Source organism: Lacerta agilis, chromosome 5 (genome assembly GCF_009819535.1).
Source record: "Lacerta agilis isolate rLacAgi1 chromosome 5, rLacAgi1.pri, whole genome shotgun sequence".
NCBI classification, from domain to species: domain Eukaryota; kingdom Metazoa; phylum Chordata; class Lepidosauria; order Squamata; family Lacertidae; genus Lacerta; species Lacerta agilis.
Window position 1 is genome coordinate 77211626 of NC_046316.1, and position 19329 is coordinate 77230954.

The 19329-nt window shown below is 42.8% G+C and overlaps 1 protein-coding gene across 1 annotated transcript in view; it reads right to left on the reverse strand.

Moving 5' to 3' along the window:
- Positions 1–1573: 1573 nt before the first annotated feature.
- PPM1L (protein phosphatase, Mg2+/Mn2+ dependent 1L) overlaps positions 1574–19329 on the reverse strand; it is a 166046-nt gene continuing 148290 nt past the window's right edge. Inside the window, exons 4-5 of the mRNA XM_033150575.1 lie at positions 6474–6635; positions 1574–1936 (exon numbers count right to left, since the gene is read on the reverse strand). Coding sequence (XP_033006466.1) covers positions 1590–1936; positions 6474–6635 — 509 coding nt within the window. The 3' untranslated portion in view covers positions 1574–1589. The remainder of the gene's footprint in view (positions 1937–6473; positions 6636–19329) is intronic.

A 19329-nucleotide genomic window follows, 5' to 3' on the forward strand; every position in this document is an offset into this window, starting at 1 on the left:
AGCCATCAGGTGATGAGCATTGTGGGGGATTAAGCACACCTACATTATCAATACTGGGATTGGAAACGTCCATTTTCTATAGCAAAGCATATGATGATATATTCAGAGGCTCCAAAATACAGCTATACATAATCAACACTTTAAATCCCTTAGGCCGGCTTTCGATTATTTACATAATTAAATACCCAGGCCACCAGAATTATTTTACCCTTGTCAATCTTTTTTCTTTCTTTTTATGAACTTAAGCTTCCATTCTACTGAAAAGCTGGTGGTGGTGCATGTGTGTGTGTGTGTGTGTGTGTGTGTGTGTGTGAACTAGGCAGCAAGTTCACATTTCAGCTTGTTTGCTTCATCAACAACCCTGCCTTGTATCTGAACACATGTTGATAACAGAATGTAAATAAATAAATAAATAATTCATTCCAGTAGCACCTTAGAGACCAACTAAGTTTGTTCTTGGTATGAGCTTTCGTGTGCATGCACACTTCTTCAGAAAGCTCATACCAAGAACAAACGTAGTTGGTCTCTAAGGTGCTACTGGAAGGATTTTTTTATTTGTTATTTTGTTTTGACTATGGCAGACCAACACGGCTACCTACCTGTAACCACAATGTAAATAGTCTTCCGTGCTAAAAACTCAGCTGACTTCCAGAGGATCTTCATAACCCCCAAGCCCTTACAACAATCTGTGATATATATAATAATTTCTGCAGGAGTAGCCTAATCCTGATATCCACCATGTCTGGAAGGAAGAGTCAATGAATGCTGTTTGTGCAATTTTTCCCAAGGAGCACAGACCTCAAAAGCTACCTGCTGGATGGAATTCAAAACAAGGCAAAGCGCCACTAAAGGCATGCACACAGACAGTAGAAACAGACAGTTGGAGAAGCTCAATAGCTTATCCTTACTTATGTTGCAGGAAGGATGTTTACCTATGAAATGAGGGAGAAGGATGGCCTGTTGTGTGCCCAGCAGGCTCCCTCCTTCACCTCCTCCTATGAAAAGACAGATCAACAGTTACAAATTTGTTTGCTTACCCACCTTCCTACTTCTGCAGTTTAGCGGGGCTTGGGGACAGAGAGCAATAGCATTAAAACAGAGTGCATGCCGGGATGGAGATAGTTACAATGGTGAAAGTCCTGTGTCACTTCCATCAATTGCTCACAAGCCATTCTTGTCTTGCCCTGGCCGTGCCACTCCTAAGTTGAGCTCCTGGGTGGATGACTAAGAAATCACAGCTGTTCAAAATAGCCAAAGCAGGAGTTGATTAGCCTTTTAAGAATGGGAGAATCCTTAAAAGAGCTGGAGAAAAGCAAGCAAGCATGAGCTTCTTCTTTTTTTTAACCCCCACACAATGGTTTTAAATGTGTTTGCCACATAGCTCTGTTTTTCAAAAAAAGAAAGCAAGAAAAGGAAGAAAAGTGGTATCTTTTTCCTCTTTTCTTTTTGGATGTACAGTCTTAATGCTAATATACTTGCTACAGCTGTCTACCATGTTGAAGTGTAAAGGTTTGATGAAGGAGTTCGCTCTGAGAGAGAGAGAGAGAGAGAGAGAGAGAGGCAGAAAGATAGAATTACTATATTTTTTTTTACTGGTCTTCTGTTTTACTGCTGCTCTTGAACTTCACCACCATGACTGTTATGTTGTCAGGGCAGCCTCTGTAAAACGACTGCAGGACTATACTCTTGGCTCCAAAGTGTGGCTCATCCAAGCGTTCTTTGATGAACCGTACGGCCTCCTCGTTGCTGAAAGCATCCCACAGCCCATCAGATGCTAAGATCATGAATTCTGGCTGAAGTTTGTCCAGGTCAAAGGTTAGGATATCTGGGTCAGGGATGACAACGTTCAGATTTTTCAGCGGGTAATCTCCAAGGGAGCGGGACATGGCAAGGATCCCCTGAACACGCCAGGAACCATTAAAACTGATGAAGCCACCTAGAGGGAAGAAAAAACAAACAAACAAACACACATATTGTATTAAATTGCTTCTGCATGAGGTTGTTCTCAGAAGCTTCTGTGCCTCTGGGCTGTAAAACTAGTTAGAAAACAGAGTAATTGTTTTGCTTTGCATTTCTTATTGCAATCTTTCTTTCTCAAGCACTCCTCACATTTCAGTGCCCCCTTCCTTCCTTCCTTCTTTTCCCCATAATACACCAGTGTCTCTGCTGCTAAGACGTAAGGAAGGAAAAACTCCTCAGGGAAACCATTTAGGAAACGTGAAGCTAAGAGCGAAGTTTTCTTCTTTGGAGAACCATTCTATTATAACTATAATTCCTGTGCTTCGATTCAATGAAAACTTTAAAGAAAGGAGAACATACCGCCATTGCAAGGTACTATTATAGTGTGTGTGTGTGTTAGCTTGAATGTGATATTTGAAATCACCCCCAAGCTTGTGGTTTTGTATCCGCAAGATGGGAGTCTGTGGACTGCTAAAGTGGTAAAGCCAGTCTTTCCATCAAGTTATTATTGGCTGTAGGCAAGTCTGTTGTGTATCTCTTTGCATGACTCTGAAGAAGTGTGCATGCACACAAAAGCTCATACCAAGAACAAACTTAGTTGGTCTCTAAGGTGCTACTGGAAGGATTTTTTTATTTTTTATTTTGTTTTGACCATGACTAAAGAGTACAAGTGACTGGTTGCCATAGAAATTAATAGCTGGAGATGTTTTCAGAAGATGGGCTAAAGAGAGCAGGCCTTCTTCCTGTTCCCTGGTCTTGTCCATCTATGCTGAATCCAAAGGTTTGACTTTATCCACCCCAAGAAAGAAAAGAAGGAAGGAAGGAAGGAAAGAAGGAAGGAAGGAAAGAAGGAAGGAAGGAAGGAAGGAAGGAAGGAAGAACCCTAATTGTGGGACAAGATTTGTTGGGATGTAAACAGATCCCAACCATCTTACGTTCAGCCCGTATATATGCTTATATAAAAACTTTATATTACAAAGATGCCACAGTCTCTAGCGACTCTCATTCTAAGGAAACCAAACGCAAGGTATGTGCTGGCACCCTGAACTATCACACTGTGCATGTTGGGTGTGCATAACAATGCTTGTAAGGTCAAAATTACAGCTTCCTCCTGATTTGAAGATGCTCTCAAAAATGTAACTCATGAGTTGAAGTTCTCTCCCTCTTCCAGCTCATGTCACCACATGGCATTTCTGCCCTTCCTCACTTGATTTCACTGGCTGCTGCTGCTGGCAAGGTAACACACCTGTAGATGCTGCAAATATTCCTAAATATCAGTAGGAGGGGAATACGGGGAGGAGGAGGAGAACTTAACATCTGCATCATTGTTGCTACTATTGTCTCATGGGTAACACCCCAAGGTTGGACTCCTAAGCACATTGTTTCTTAGATCCATTGGATTAGTCCATTAAAAAAGAAAGAAAGATGTACTGTGAGAAGAAAAACATATATATATTGAGTAGCATGATTAACAGAACCTGCATGAATGGACTGTGAAGGTGATCTCCTTGGAGTTATTTCCTCCACTTTATGCTATGTATTTTGAAATCCATTTTGAAATACCCAAACATTGCTACAAGGAGTTGGGTTGTGTCAGTATCCATGCCAATGCTATTGAAATGGTTGTCACGTGAATTCCTGGAGGCAAGTACATCCTTACGTGTTTTGTATTTATTTATTTTTTGCTCGCCAAATAGATATGACAAATTGCTGAACAGCAAGAAAGTATCAGCCTTTGTTTCTGACGTTTTTCATACAGTGAAATCCGTTTTGATGTGCTCAGGCAGCTGTCCCCCTAGCTCTAACCCAGCCCTCTTTCTCCCTTTGGTACAATTCAAGAAGAGGTTCGCACTCATTTAAAAAGATTTATGAAGGCGGCAGCACATCAGATACACACTTGTAAAGACCAAAATCTCATCCTGGGGCAAAAAGGAAAGGAAATAACACAAACGAAGTCGATCCTCCTCCTCATCAAGGGTCCTTGGTGGAGCTGTAATGCAATGATCCAGAAAAGTCTTTTGAAAATAATCACCTCACACTTTGGAGTTCTAGGAAGGAAAAGCGGGGAATGTTCTGGGTACAAACAGCAGGCATCCTCCTTAAAGCAAAGGATATGGCAGGGGAGGGGAGCAGAAGGAAACAGAGGGGAAGGACTCCAGCCATTTGCAAAATTCCATTACATTCTGTGACTGGATCCACAGGATTCCCATGGCTCTGCACGTGTTCAAGACAAAACTTTTTTTGTTTGTTAACTTTGCTGCGTTAAATGTTCGTTCTGTAGTTGGCCTCTTGTTTTGAAATCTTCAGATAATATTTTGGTTTCCTGTTGCTTTGAATTGTATACTTTATATTTGACTTCCTTCTGTAATGTTTCATTCTGGATTGGTTTATTTGACATTTTAATGTAGGTTGTAAACTGCTTTGAGATTCCACCCCCCACCCCCTTAAAAATTTAAAGCGGAATAGAAATGAAATTAACGACAGCAACAATGCATGTAGCTCCCTTTGCCTGCAGCAAATAGTTGATATTCATTGGTTTCCCCTCCTCCCTGACCCATCTTTGCAGGACTGCTTTTGCTTTTCCAAGCCTCAGCAGCAACCTCTTATGCACCGAAAGTGGCTTTCTGCTGCCTCTATGAAGCAAAGGCTGAAATCTCAACATAAAACATGTGGTGTTTGCCTGCGGCTGGATGAGAAGCTTTTCCGTTTAGAAAAAAAGTTCAGGTTTCTGCCTTTGAAAGAGCACTTCGAAATCCTCATTACAAAACCAAACATAGTGCATTCCAAGCTTCTGCTTAAGAGGGAGGGTTTTTAAAAAAAGGTTTTTGGCACTGCTGCATGTTGAGCTCACGTCAAAAGGACCCGAAAGTTCAACATGAATAAAGCATATTCATACCAGGAATATGCAGTTTTTGCAAATTGGAGCTCCACACCTCAGCACACCTTTTGCAGCTCCATGTGGCCTGGGTACATGGCATCAGTCTACTACATGGATCCCCAAAGGAAACAAAAATACAGCTCCCTTGCATATGTATGATCACTAAGTACGTCAGTGAACGAAGGCTACCCCCGATTCTAATTACATAAAACTTAAATTGGTACAGGAAGCCAAACCTAACAAATGCATATTCTTGCTAGTGAGCATGAGAAGGAGCTAACACCACAGAGCTGCATTGCTGATAGGCAGATACTCGGATCATAGAAATACAATTGATAGAGAGGGCTCTGTGTGATGTCATTTCCCCTCCTTTCCTGGAGAAACAGCATGTAGTGCTTCCTGTTCCTCCCTCTCCCTTTGACCAGCGCTGGAGGCAAACATGCCTCTGCTTGCCCCAGGTTTAGGCACATGCCTGAAGCTGGTTATACTGTAAATATAAGAATTTTGCCTGCATAGATTTGCTGCTGCCTTTTCTGTGAACCTATGTAAATAAATCTTGTTTTTAAACTTACTTCACAAGTTGTTAAGCTGGGTTAGAAGGGGGAAGCTCACTTACTTCATTGGCTGGACTTGTGCAAAACAAGGTTTTACAATCTAATTCCTATACCTGTTACTGCTTGCTCATACAGGAAGGCACCGCTCAAAGCAGGCAAATAAGCAGCTGTTAAGGAAAAACAAGGGCGGGGCCAGGGGGCACCATGGATTGACAGTGAGGACCCTGTCAAGGTATCGATCTCAGGAGCTGCCTGGTGATGTCTGGCACCATTGTTGCCCATAAAAATAAATTTTAAAAAGAAACAACTCCCTTGCCTACCCCGCCCCTTCCCAAACAAGGCCAATACAGCATACACAGAGAGAAATAACATAAAAGTTGCATTTCCAAAGCAGCAGGAGTTCTTTCAGCTGATTATTTAAGTGAAAAATTTAGAATATTCATCTCTTTAATGAAGCCTCCTCTTCTGGATTACAATAATCAGGTTCAAATGTTAATTGCTAATAGGTGCTCTGCTGCTAAAAGACTACTTTGTGCTCTCTCACCATTGTATGGAATCTACATTTTCTTCTCTTTCCCACAGAGAATTATTGCCTGCTCTGAATGAATTGTTATTACAGAACATAACGCAGCATTAGCCGAAAGAGGGACTGGTTTTCATCCATTCTGAACTGGAAGCTTCAAGTCTCCCCACCCACCCTCCAATCAAGCTACCAGAGTTTTGTGTGTGCATCTTTCTATGTTGTGTGAATTTCTATGTTGTGTACCACCCTGTGATCTTCAGATGGAGGGTGGTATACAAATTTAATAAAGAATAAAAGAATAAGGGACCTCTGGTCCTGGCTTCTCCAACCTAGACTATTGCTGGACTACAAGTCCCATTAGCTACAGGCCATACTGGCTGGCTCCGGCCTCTCCACCTCTTTTCCTCCAGGATTCTCAATGGTGCAAAGCTGACCTTCCCTGAGGAGAAGCTCCATACAGCCGTATTTCCAAAAATGCAAACAACACCTTCCCGCTGAGTTTATTACAGTATTCTGTCAGAAAGCCCACAGAAGTAAACACCAAACTTTATAAGCTTACCGGCTCTTTTAATCCTCTTCCTCTCCTTGAGCTGGTAGGGCTTGTGATCGTGCGACAAAGGGATAGCATTGCCATCCTTATCGCACAAGACGCCCCTCGAATCCCCAACGTTGGCAACCGTGAGCTCCTTATCTGACAGCAATGCAATCAAACACGTTGTACCTGAAAGGGGCAGAGGAGCAGGGACGGAGACAGATGAAGAGAGGGTCAAGACAATGGAGCGAGAATCACTACCGCTCACGTCAACACTTTCTCCCCCTCCCCCCCACCTGTGTTATCTGCATTCAGCAGCCATCAGAAACAGCAGCAGCTGTGTTTGTATCTGAGCGAAACATCTAGTACTCCGATGACAGCCTATTTAATGGTACTGATCAAATCTGACAGTCAATTTCTTCCCTGCACAATATTTCTAGTATATCTGATTTTGGGTTGGCATTACAGGGGTCAGTCCTCCGGCACAGCACTTCTCACCTGGCTTATCATTCAGGTGTAATTTTAAATGGCAAGAAATATATATATATCTTCATGGTATATATAGACTGCCCCTTGTTTTTGGGGGGACACAAATGTATGGAAGACTTGCAAAAACGCAAACGGCAGCTTGCTGCTGCGTGTGGTAAAGGACACGAGGAAACGGCCTCTAAATTACGAAAGGCAGAGGGAAATATATTCCCGGTGATAACCTGACAGGTGTCTTCTCTCACTGGGCAAGGAGAGTAATAAGAGAGAAAATTCCTATTGACATACCAGCCTGCTTGTTGCCGTTCATGACTGACAGCGACTTTCATTTACAAGATGTAGGAATCAACTATATCTGGGATAGCTGCAACCTGCTTGACCCCCCCTGTCAAATTGAGTGCCGTCAGGAAAGGCAACTTCTGGGCATGTGACCACGAAAAGCCTCGTTACCCAGAAAAGGTCGATTTTACATCCTCAGAGCATATGCTGCTGCCTCATACCTGCCTGGACCATCTAGTCCAGTTCTGACTGGCAGCAGTTGTCCAATCCAACAGCAAACCTGCAATCTCCTACATGCAATGCACTTGATTTTAGCCGAGGGTTTGGGCGCTGATCACTCCTCCTGCAAAGACACCATGAATGTGCCCTTCTGGAGAAGGAGGTTTGAGTCGCAAAATCATCCAGCATGAATCGATTCAGAAGAGTTCATCAGGAAAAGCTACCCAATCTCTTTAAAACCCCGTAGTTGTTTTTTTTTGGGGGGGGGCTTTATGTATGATGCATTTCCTATATAGATACAACTTCCTTGTATAAAACTGAAAACAAGAAGAGCCCTGTGGATCAGGCCAAGGTAAGGTAGGTAAAGGTCAAGGACCCCTGGGCGATTAAGTCCAGTCAAAGGTGACTATGGGGTTGCGGTGCTCATCTTGCTTTCAGGCTGAGGGAGCCGGTGTTTGTCCATAGACAGCTTTCCAGGTCATGTGGCCAGGAGGACTAAACTGCTTCTGGTGCAACAGAACACCCTGGCAGAAACCACGGCACACGGAAATGCCGTTTACCTTCCCTACTTGCACTGGTGTGCTTTCGAACTGCTAGGTTGGCTGGAGCTGGGACAGAGCAATGGGAGCTCACCCCGTCATCGGGATTCGAACCGCCAACCTTCTGATTGGCAAGCCCAATAGGCTCAGTGGTTTAGACCACAGTGCCACCCGTGTCCCTATCCAGTCCAGCATTCTGGTGGCAAAGCAGATGCCTGTGGCAAGCTTGCAAGCAGGACATGAGTGCAAAAGCACCCTTCCCACTTGTGATTCTCAGGAACTGTTATTCAGAGGCATATGCTTCCTCCAAAAATGGAAGTAGGCCATAGCCACCATATCAAGCAATCTGATTACTGCCATGTGTGGTGATACACACTTAATATCTCATGTTCTACAAGTAAAAGGTAAAGGGACCCCTGACCATTAGGTCCAGTCGTGGACGACTCTGGGTTTGCGGCGCTCATCTCGTTTCATTGGCCGAGGGAGCTGGTGTACAGCTTCCGGGTCATGTGGCCAGCATGACTAAGCCGCTTCTGGCAAAACCAGAGCAGCGCACGGAAACGCCGTTTACCTTCCCGCCAGAGCGGCACCTATTTATCTACTTGCACTTTGACGTGCTTTCAAACTGCTAGGTGGGCAGGAGCTGGGACCGAACAACGCGAGCTCACCCCGTTGTGGGGATTCGAACCGCCGACCTTCTGATCGGCAAGCCCTAGGCTCTGTGGTTTAACCCACAGTGCCACCCGCGTCCTTTTTCTACAAGTAGTTGCTACCAAAAACAGTCCAACAGCGATTGAGCTTCATATACTGCCGGAGACATCAAAAAGCATGTTCCCGCCCCCACCCCCCACCGCCAAGCAGAATTAAGTCTTTCTGAACAAGATGGGATCTAGTTTTGCACATACTTTTTGTGTGCTAAGACCAGTCCCATGGTTTTAGAACAGCATCCACAGAGGGGTTAATTAAGGAACTTAAGAACTTAAGAACATACATTTTAAATAAATGATAATAAAATGCAACAAAAATGAAAGCCATTTTTTGTCCTTCATCCCTCACTCCCTTCCATCCATCCATTCCAATATCGCATCTGAACAAACTAGATGGGTCTGCACAGTTAGAAATCTTGAAGGACTGGATTCTGCCTTATGCTAACTCTGGGTTTCCTTCATGAAGTTGCAAGGAAAAGCAGCTCTTAAATATTTCCGGAGTACACACCTGACATTTAACTTGACTTATCTGAAGACTGCTGAAATTAATTTATTTTCGCATCATCACAATTCATGTTCTGGTTTACCATTTAGCGGTAAATAAAATTAATTTCATGCTTGCTTTCTTTTTCCTTTTATGTAGGCCAGAGGAGTGTGAGGTGAATTTTCACCTCAGTTAGTTAATCTACATCTGATTATTCATAAGACTGAGACATCTGTTTTTGAATATAATGGAGACTTGGAAGATGGTGTGTGATTGTGCGGGAATTATCAGCTATGCAGGAGAAGGAGGAAGTTATGAAAACCCATTGTTAATGTATGCATGAGAAGGAAAGAAGCGTAAAGCAGTAACACAGGCACACATTTTGGAATCCTGATCCTGAAATACTGAGATGCTGTTGCAGCCCAGAACACAGAAGCAATGTCGTTACAAGTTGGTGCAACAAGATAATTTCTGTAATGTTGTAACTGTGCTAGTTTTACCCCTTCTAAACATTCACCTGCTGTTGGCTCAGATCAAAGGACTGGGCTGTGAAGGTTGTATTGTACAGTAGAACCTCTACTTACGACTGCCTCTACTTGGGCCCAATCCAAGTCACGACTGCGGCAAACCCAAAAGTAAATACCGGGTTTGCCGTGATTCGCGCATGCGCAGAAGCGGCTGCCGCTGTCTGCACATGCACACAACGGTGCTTCTACCAGCGACCCATTTCACCTAAAGGATGGGCCGCCAGAACAGATTATGGTGGTAAATTGAGGTTCTACTGTACCTTCAAACGACTGGTTTACACCAGGTGGATTCAGCAGCTTCATATGGAAGTTACGCATCACAGGCTCCAGTAATCCATGAAAGCGGGAAGGGAGCCAGGCATAATGATCCCACCTCCAGTGTCGCTTTTCAGACTGGCTACACCCCCAAACATTTGCACGTTGAAGGAGGAGTCAATGCATGTGCAGCTGAATATACACACCGTCCTCCATGCAACCCTGTGTAATCTGGGTTCCCAATCACATGGAAAAGACTGCACATGTTCAGTTGAATGCACATGGGTTTCCCCTTGAGACTTCCGCTCAATGTACAAAGATCTGAGGATTGAGCCAGCAGGGATTGGGATGTTGGGAGTGTGCACGGAGTGTGCCTGTCTCATTTGTGTAAAGATCTTGGGCATGACCTCTCCTTCCGGGGTGGGGGTGGGGTAAAGGAGGAGAGGAAAGAAAACCACACAAACAATGTGCAGAGCACCGAGGTTGCATCTTATACTGTGTATGCCATGGAATAGATTGTGTATGTCTACTTCTCCATCCTAGAATTGCTGGCTGATTAGACCTCTCACATGTGAGTCAGCCCAAAGAGGTAGATGTACCTCTTTGGTAAATTACAGAAAAAGCCATTACGGCATAAGGCGAATGCTGAACAGCTTCACAGTGGTACCTTGGTTCTCAAACGCCTTGGTACTCAAACAACTTAGAGCCCAAACACTGCAAACCCGGAAGTAAGTGTTCCAGTTTGCAAACTTTTTTCGGAAGCCGAACGTGCTCTGTTCTGAGTGTTACGATAACAATTTGAGAGCCACACTTCTGATTTGAGTGTTATGCTGACTATCTGAGTGTTACGCTGAGGTCTGTCTGTTTTTGCTATTTATGGTATTTTGCGTTTTTGTTTTTGCAGCTCTTTTTGTTTTGTTTTTGTGACTGTGTGGAATGCAGTTCAGCTACTGATTGATTGATTGTGTGACTGCAGTACATTGTTTATTGCTTTCATTTTATGGATCAATGGTCTCGTTAGATAGTAAAACTCATGTTAAATTGCTGTTTTAGGGTTTGTTTTTAAAAGTCTGGAATGTATTAATCCATTTTGCATTACTTTCTATGGGAAAGCGCGCCTTGGTTTTGGAACGCTTTGGTTTTGGAACAGACTTCTGGAACGGATTAAGTTTGAGAACCAAGGTACCACTGTACTCTACCACTGTTCTGCTTCTGTTCATTGGCCTTGGCAGAAAATCTAGACACAGTTGGACTTTCTAGGACAAAAAAGTTATACATCTGAAAACAGCAACTCTTAAGAACACCATCTCAGATACTTAAAAGGACTCGTCTGCAGCACTTGACTTTGACTTGACATTTTCAACTTCTGCACTAATTCCCATGTGACTGGAGAAGCAATTTGGGGGGGGGGGGGCGGCGGACGGATGGACAGGTAATTGCATTAAATACCAGGCCTTTGTCCCACAGCTTTGGGAATAGGGAGATTTTGATCAGCCAAACTGTATGGAAAGAGGCAGGATTAAACAATGCTTTCTTGCAGAAAATTCAAGTACTCACCCCACTGCCTTTAAGTTTGTTTTTAAAAATAAAGATAAAAAATGGGAGATCCAGTTACAGATTGCTTGCATCTCATTTGTTTTGTCCCTGAGAGATGTCAGCTAGTATGTGTCCATCTACTAGGTTTACGACAAATGTGATATCTAATCCTGCTTTACTCTCACAATGCTGCAGCAACACTGCAATCCTATCCCTGTTTATTTAGGAGTAAATCCCACGGAGTTAAATGGGGCACAGTCTAGGGTAACTGTGCACAGGACTGCCATTTAACCCTCTTATATGAACTATTTCTTTGCCTCTCTCTCCTTTCTGAAGCGATACATTTGCATGAGCAGCTGCAAGACAATGTCACCGAACAACAGGAAATCATTGTAGGCGATGATGTCTTCAAAATGTATCATGAGAAACATTTAATGTGGTTTTTGTTTCATGCTTTATTTTGGGGCAGAATGAGTTTCTTTTTGTTTCTAACACGCGTGTGCAAAAAGAAGAACCGCCCCCCCCCACACGTAGGAGCAGGATGATAATTTCCAGTGTGATTTATGAAACCTCACTTTTCATCTTCTGCTGCAAGAGTCGACTGACAGCGGGGTTAGTATTAAGTCCCTGACCCCATGTGGGCAGCCTGCCATCATGGGAGAAGAAATCCTATTTGAACTTTGTTTTCCTTTCCAGCTATTGTATTTCATTCGTGTAACCTTGCATAGTGTGTGTGTGTGTGTGTGTGTGTGTGTCGTTGCCAGGGAGAAGGTGCACTTCTCATGCGCCTCCAAATTTAATGTAATTGCACAGTGGAAAATTCCTAACATAAAAGGCCCAAAATTGAGAACACATGTTGTGTCTTGGTCCCCAGACAGCCCACTGAACACCAACCTGCTGTGTGGTTTGAAAAGAAGTCACCAGAAAACATGAAGGCCCCCGTACGCTAACTGGAAGAAAAAGCTGTGCTTTCCCCTGCATAACCAACAAGCTGGAAACAGAAAATTAGAATGAAACAAGGCATGGTTTAGATCTCTTGGAGTTGCACAGATTTACAAAGCAATCAATCATACACAAACTTCCTATCCCAACATTTGGGACGTTGGAGAATTCTGCTGGAAATGGGAATGGATACTGCCACCATGCGCATATTCATCTGAGGTCAGGTACAGACATTATGCAAGTGTGTAAAAGCAGTATTTCTGCTTTGTGGGGATTCTTTTTAGTCCTCAAATGTTATGTAAATAAGTTAAGTAGTTTTCTGCATTGTTGCCGGCATTTCCCTTCCACTGAAATGCACTGAAACCGATTACATCGCTGATTGTATAATTAATTACATTAGTTAAAGCCACAGAGGAAAGAATGTAGTAACGTAAGAAAAGCCTGCCGGATCAGGCCCATCGCTATCTAGTTCAGCATCTTGTTCTCACGGTGGCTCAACCCAATGCCTGTGGGAAACTGGCAAGCAGGATCTGAGCACGAGAGCAGTTCCCAGCAAATGTATTCAGAAGCATAGCCATTGTGACTAGCAGCCATTGGTAGCCTTGTCCCCCCACAAGAGACAAATAACGTTGGTTTCAGTGGAAGCCGAACCGTGACAGAAGAGAAACATCCCAGTTATAGGATGGAAATTGCTGCCTCTTTACATCCCTAGTCATCATCTGATGCTCATCCCCCCCCTCCCCAAAGAGTTGTCATTCACATCCTATCACTTTTTGACCATGATTAGATAGACGGTTACAAACTGCCAAGTTCATTTTTGGCAAGACGGCAGATAGCATGAGAGCGCTAGAAGGTGTCGTGTAATTCCTGCGATTAAGCCAAGCCCTCCAGTTTGCAGAGATTACGCTGCTGTTTTTTTCTTGCCTCCTTCCTCTCACTAGACACTAAATTCACCTTACAAAGGAAAATACTGACACCCTAAAAGCTGTTTTTGGTTGTTATGGTAACTAATGCTCCATAAATTACTATGATCAAGAAAATGCCACTGGCCTTGAATTAAGAGGAGGGTTCTTCCACTGTGGGTTCTATTTTCTATACCACTGCTCTGAACTCTCTTTTAAATTAAGAAGAGGAGGAAAGGTGCTGCAGTGATGCTCAGCAGAAGCAAAGAGCAAAAACAGGGACAAAGAGTTGCCACCAAATGATGGCGTGTATTCAGTCCAGCATTTGTTTGGGTTTGTTGTTGTTTTGCATCCTGTGAGAGCTGTCCCTGATTCTGAAACCAAATGAGTATGCAAAGCTGTGTAGCACACAGCCAAAGAATGTGAGCTTGGAAATGCCACTTTCAAATTTCATCTCAGCTACATATCCTGGGCCTTTTCAGATGCAACACTAAACTGTGATTTAGTGCTATGTCTATGAGCCTGCACAAACCTCAGGCCTGTATTCTCCCCGCTTCCTTTTCCTCAGATACCAGGAAGACTACAGAAGTTTCTGCAACGAAGAACTTGGGGACTTCTAGTTAGTTTAAACTAGTGCTGGTTCAAATAAAGCAGGAACAAACCATGGTTTATGTCCCTGACCTGCTCATTATTCAGATTTTAATCTAACCAGAGTTCCAGTCAACTTACAGGTTGATGCCAGAAAGGCATGATGACATTATCTAAAATCAGTCCCCTGCCCCTTATGCAAACAGAAATGCGCAGACCAACACCAACAGGTAAAGGGAAAAGAAACAAGGAGAAAGGGCCTTTGAAGTAGCCTATCAGCAGTTAGAATATGGACAGCATGTGGAACAACCTCCCAGGTCATCTGAACTCAGTCAACCTTGCTATGGTATAATGCACTGAGTTCTAATCATCGTAATCATTTCTAAAAATTGCATACATACATACATACATACATACATACATACATACATACATACATACAACTTAGCATTTGTGAATTTTAAGCCCAACTGTCATTTGTCTTTTTAGGTATTGTATTTCTCTCTCTTTTTGGCAATACAGAAATAGCCACTCTATCTGTGAGTTCTGGGGCATTTAATATATAAAAAATCTGCTCTGATAATTGGGTCCTGAACACTCATGCATCATGTGTGTCAAGATCCAAATGTGTTTAAAAGAACAAGACCTTGGTTCTCCTGGACTCATCCATTCTGAGATCTGTTTGTTAAATATTATTTTAGATACTAGTTTTCTGCTCATATGCCCTTTACTGCCCCTCTTATTCCTGCCGACTGGGAGAGATAATATGGTAATTACATTCATTCCATTGGTTGCTAAACGTGAGAATTAATTATATCTGTTAACACTGATAGCGATACCTCTAGCTACGCTGCCACTTCATATCCTTATACCACGGTGCAGCCAAACACCCAAGGTGATATTTCATAATTCATTCCTCCACCTTCTCATTTGACTACCCCCCAAACCCTGCAAATTAGAAGCTAATAAAGAAAAATCAAATCTGTATGGCGCTGCAGGAAGGGAGAATTGCTTGACTTTGTAATTCTGCTCCTTTGAAGATATCATCATGGGCATTTTAATATTTGCAGTGGAAACACTGTGAGGCCCTAATTGGGCTTGATGTTTCCGGCTCAGAGATGATCAAAAAGGCCAGATTGGAAGCCCTGGCAGAGCCTGTAGGGTCTTCCCTGCTGGGCTTGCCACAGGTCAAAGTGGATCTCCAGAAGGCAAAGGAATTTGGGGGTGAGGTCCATCCAAACAGAAGACAAGAGAAGATTCATCTTGCAATGTTAAACTGAAGGACAGTACAGGTTGTCAGAGCAAAAACATGATGGTTAGCATTCTAATTTGTGGCCTAACCAAGACACATGCTGGGAAGCAATTGTGAAGGAGGACCTGACAGAGGCCATCAAGGCTAGATGGATGCTTCTGAGCAGCTCACAACCAGTCCATAAAAGCAATAGCCCTTCACTGTTGTTTATTCCCCAGTAACTAGAATTCAGAGGAATACAGTTTCTGGACCTGGAGATTCCCTTTAGAAATAGCTATCAGCAGACCTACCCTCCCTGAATGGGCTTGGACAATCAGGCAGAGACAGACTTTTTAAAAATTGAGGCCCTTGGGTTGTGGGCAGAGAAGCAATTGAACAGAGACCGCAGGGAATTTGTTTGAGGGCAATCCATGAAACAGAAGAAGGGGCAGACACCCTGCAAAATCTCTAAAAGAATGGTTTAAGACACAATACATGGGAACTGCTGTCACTACTGAGGGTAGCAGGCCCACGATCTTGCAATGAAGAAGTGGCCAGAGATATCATTGTATGCTTTGAACTGTATAGCAGAGAAAGAACAGGTGTAAAAAGCATTGCAAAACAATGACGAACAAAAAGAGATATTTCAAGACATATATATCCTGAGATGTTAAAGTGACTCTGAGCTTTCAAGCCCTTTACAGCAGCACTCAGAATCTTCTCTGTTAAATTGGTAGTGCAGCACATGGGGAAATTGCTAAACCCCGGAGATGAAAGGCCAAGCTATTTCTGAAAGATCTCAAAATATCTCCTGTTGAACCTGGCCAAGGAGTGAAGCCAAGATGACCCAAAGTGGTTTGGGATGTCGCCCTATCAGAGCATTTAACACACCATAGGGTAGTCAAGGGAATGTTCAAGCACAATCATTTTGATGCAATATGTTTTCCCTTTTTTTGTTTTGTCAACGTGCAACATTATGGCATGGATATCTCTATACAATAGACTTTTGCATTACTGTAACATTCCTAACATACCTGGTACAGAGCAAAATTGCTATGATTATTATTTGTTTTGTATTCTGGGAAATTAATAAAACATTTTTTAAAGAAGGGTGAATATAGTGTTTTGATACTTTCAAATTCTATGGTTCTATGACTTCTAGCATTTTTTAAAAAAATCAAAATTAAAATATATAATACATGCCATATGCATGTATTATATATTTTAATGCAATTAATACATTTCCCCCCGTTAACAATATAGCATGAATAGTATCCTTCAAACAATGAGGGTCAATAGTATATTATTTTGCCCCAATTATTAATAAAGTGCTGTTTACTAACTCAACAATTATGGAATCAAAATGATCTCCTTAAATCCTTTTGGAATATTGTAAAACCTGAACTTGTACATGGCACAAGATCTCTATTAATTTATGAGACTCTCCTTCCCATTCTTACACAGGCCATGGGCTTGTGTAATATTGGATAACCCCATGCTTGGCTTTCTCATTTTAAAACTGGCAATAGATTTGAAGATGGAAATGGTTTCAGCGCCAGATTAAGCAGTGCGCAGAAAAAACAGGTGCCTACCTGAACAATGAAGAGTGTACCGAGGCAAAGAGATTATTACAACTCATGCAGACTAAACCAGAGATTATTAGAAACTGTGGTTGGGGGGGGCGGGGAGGAGAGAGACCTGCTGGCAGACAGTGAGGAAGTTGTTTGTGCAATCATGAAACAATGGAGGCCAAGCAATCTAGGTAGCAAATCTGCTAAAGATGGATTAGGAAGAGGGATACAGTAACAAAATGCACACCTGTGGCAGCTCAAACGATATATTGCTGTGGGGGGAAATGCAGTATGCTTGGCAAAGACTAGGCTTGCCACCTCCATCAGAAAGAGGGGGGGGAGAAACTCCACAAATACACAGCTGCATACACTTAAATATATGCACATCTGATGGCTGCTTATCGACCAATATATAGAGGGGAAGTGGCAGAGCTATGGGTTGAATGCACACCAGATGTGGAACTGCACTGCAAACACGTACAGCTTTAGTATTATACTAAATATTTCAGTGAGGAATACTCTTATCTAGTTTTTCAATTTGTTGTGTTCTGCTGGCAGGCTACTCCATTACCCACTCCTGTTTCCATCCCTCCCCCTTTAAGCAGGAACATAAGAGAGCAGCAATTTCCATTCTGGCCTGTATTCATCACAATCAGCCTGTTTCTGTTCTACTGCAGTTCAGCTTCTGCCAAATACTATGTTATGTATCTCACTTTCTGCTATTTAACTGAAGTTATGTAACTTACATTCATTTCAGTGTAAACACTGAAAGAATGTTCTTTTTTAAAAAAACAACAACAAATCCTACCACTAATTATTATTCGTAAATGATACAAATAAATACTGATTGCATTCTCTTTCGATCCTGGCCACAGACGAACACACAAACTGCAGCAATTCCTACTTCCTTTTCCATTTTCGTTAGAATTTTCTGACATCCATACCTTGGAGCCAGGATTACTTCCCTAAAAACCTGCACATTCTGGAATAGGGCGGTACATTCTGAAAAACTATCATGGCTGCAGGCAGCAGCCACATCACTAAGAAACCTGGACATTTACAGGTTACAACTCTAATCGGCATAACTAAAAAAACTAGGTTTGATTCTTCCACCTTCTCCACCCAGTGACGGAACATTTAGAAAGGAACAATGTGGCTTGAGTCACCCTGTTATAGATGCTGTTCCTGATGTGTTATGGACCCAAGCAACATCTTTGCACTTGTCTGCACTTTAGCTCAGTAAGTGTGGTGTAGTAGAGAGACCCAGTCAGGTGTAATGGTTAGAGAGTTTTGATCCCTGCACTTGGCTCCAAAGCTCACTGGGTAACCTTGGGCCAATCACTGCCTCTCAGGCTAACTTACTTTGCAGCAGATGCACCAACTCCTAGGGGTTAAAGAAGTTGTCCCCCCATATTTTTGGAGGGGACCTAGGGCCCCCTCAATCCCCTTGAGAAGATGGGGCCTCTCACCTCACAGGGTTGTTAAATGATGAGGGGGAGAACCATGTACGCCCCCTTGAGTTCCTTGGAGAGAAAGGTGGAATAGAAATTATAGATTTCCTCCAATTTCCTCTCAGTTCCAGGTTATTTCAACAAACAATCATTTTGCCTTTACAGTTGAATTTTGAAGCCAGTGATTTGTTCAAACCATACCTTGCCTGCAACTCAGAATGGGAAACTACAGTTAGAAACCAGTTTCCATGTCCGGCTTGGAGGTTTGCCCCCACGTGGTTTTAATGCAAGCACAGTTTGCTGGAATTAGGAAGTGAGGGAGGGGTGACAGTGTACAACAGGAAGCGGAAGTATGTGCGCCTGAGGGCCAAAGTAAAACTCATGTGGCTATTAAGTTCAGCTGAGCCAGAGTACTGGAGCTGGGCCAGAAAGTCCAGGTTCAAGTCCCTGATGTGCACAGGTAGGGCAGCCTTGGGCAAGTCATGGAACATAGATAATAGAAATTTGCCTCATTATACCAAGTGAGACCACTAGCTTGGTACTGTCTATACTGACTGGAAGCAAGTCTTCCAGATTTCAGAACTTTTCTATGCACAGCAAATGAACTACTACTGAACCAAGACCCTTTCTCAAATCTCAGTCAAATCCCCCTCAAGAGTTGTTGTGATGATTAGATGCAGAGAAACATACACTGCAGTCGTATGTACACTGTGTTGAGCTCTTTGAAGTAAGGGTGGGGCACAAATGTAATATTTAAAACGCAGGCAAAGGTAAGGGCATCTATAATAATACCAGCATAAATAAATATGTTACAATGACTAGCCAAAATCCCTTCAACCAAAATAAAAATATGTAGCTCATAATTATGGGAAGGAATATCACCACTACTAAGACTAATAAATACTAATAAATCTGCCTCCATCGCCCCCCTGTTCTCTTGGGTTGTTGTGAATAATTGCATGATCTTTAGATTATTGAAGCTTGCAAATATTGGGTCTTGCTTAATTATGGTGTGAATTCAAGCTTGAACACCAGTGTGTGTGTGTGTGTGTGTGTGTGCGCATAATAGTCAAGTCTGCTTTAATAAATAACCACCACATCTCACGTTTCCAACTTTAAGTTGCATTTACTCCCTCATGCTATAATGGGTTTCCATTCTTAAAGGG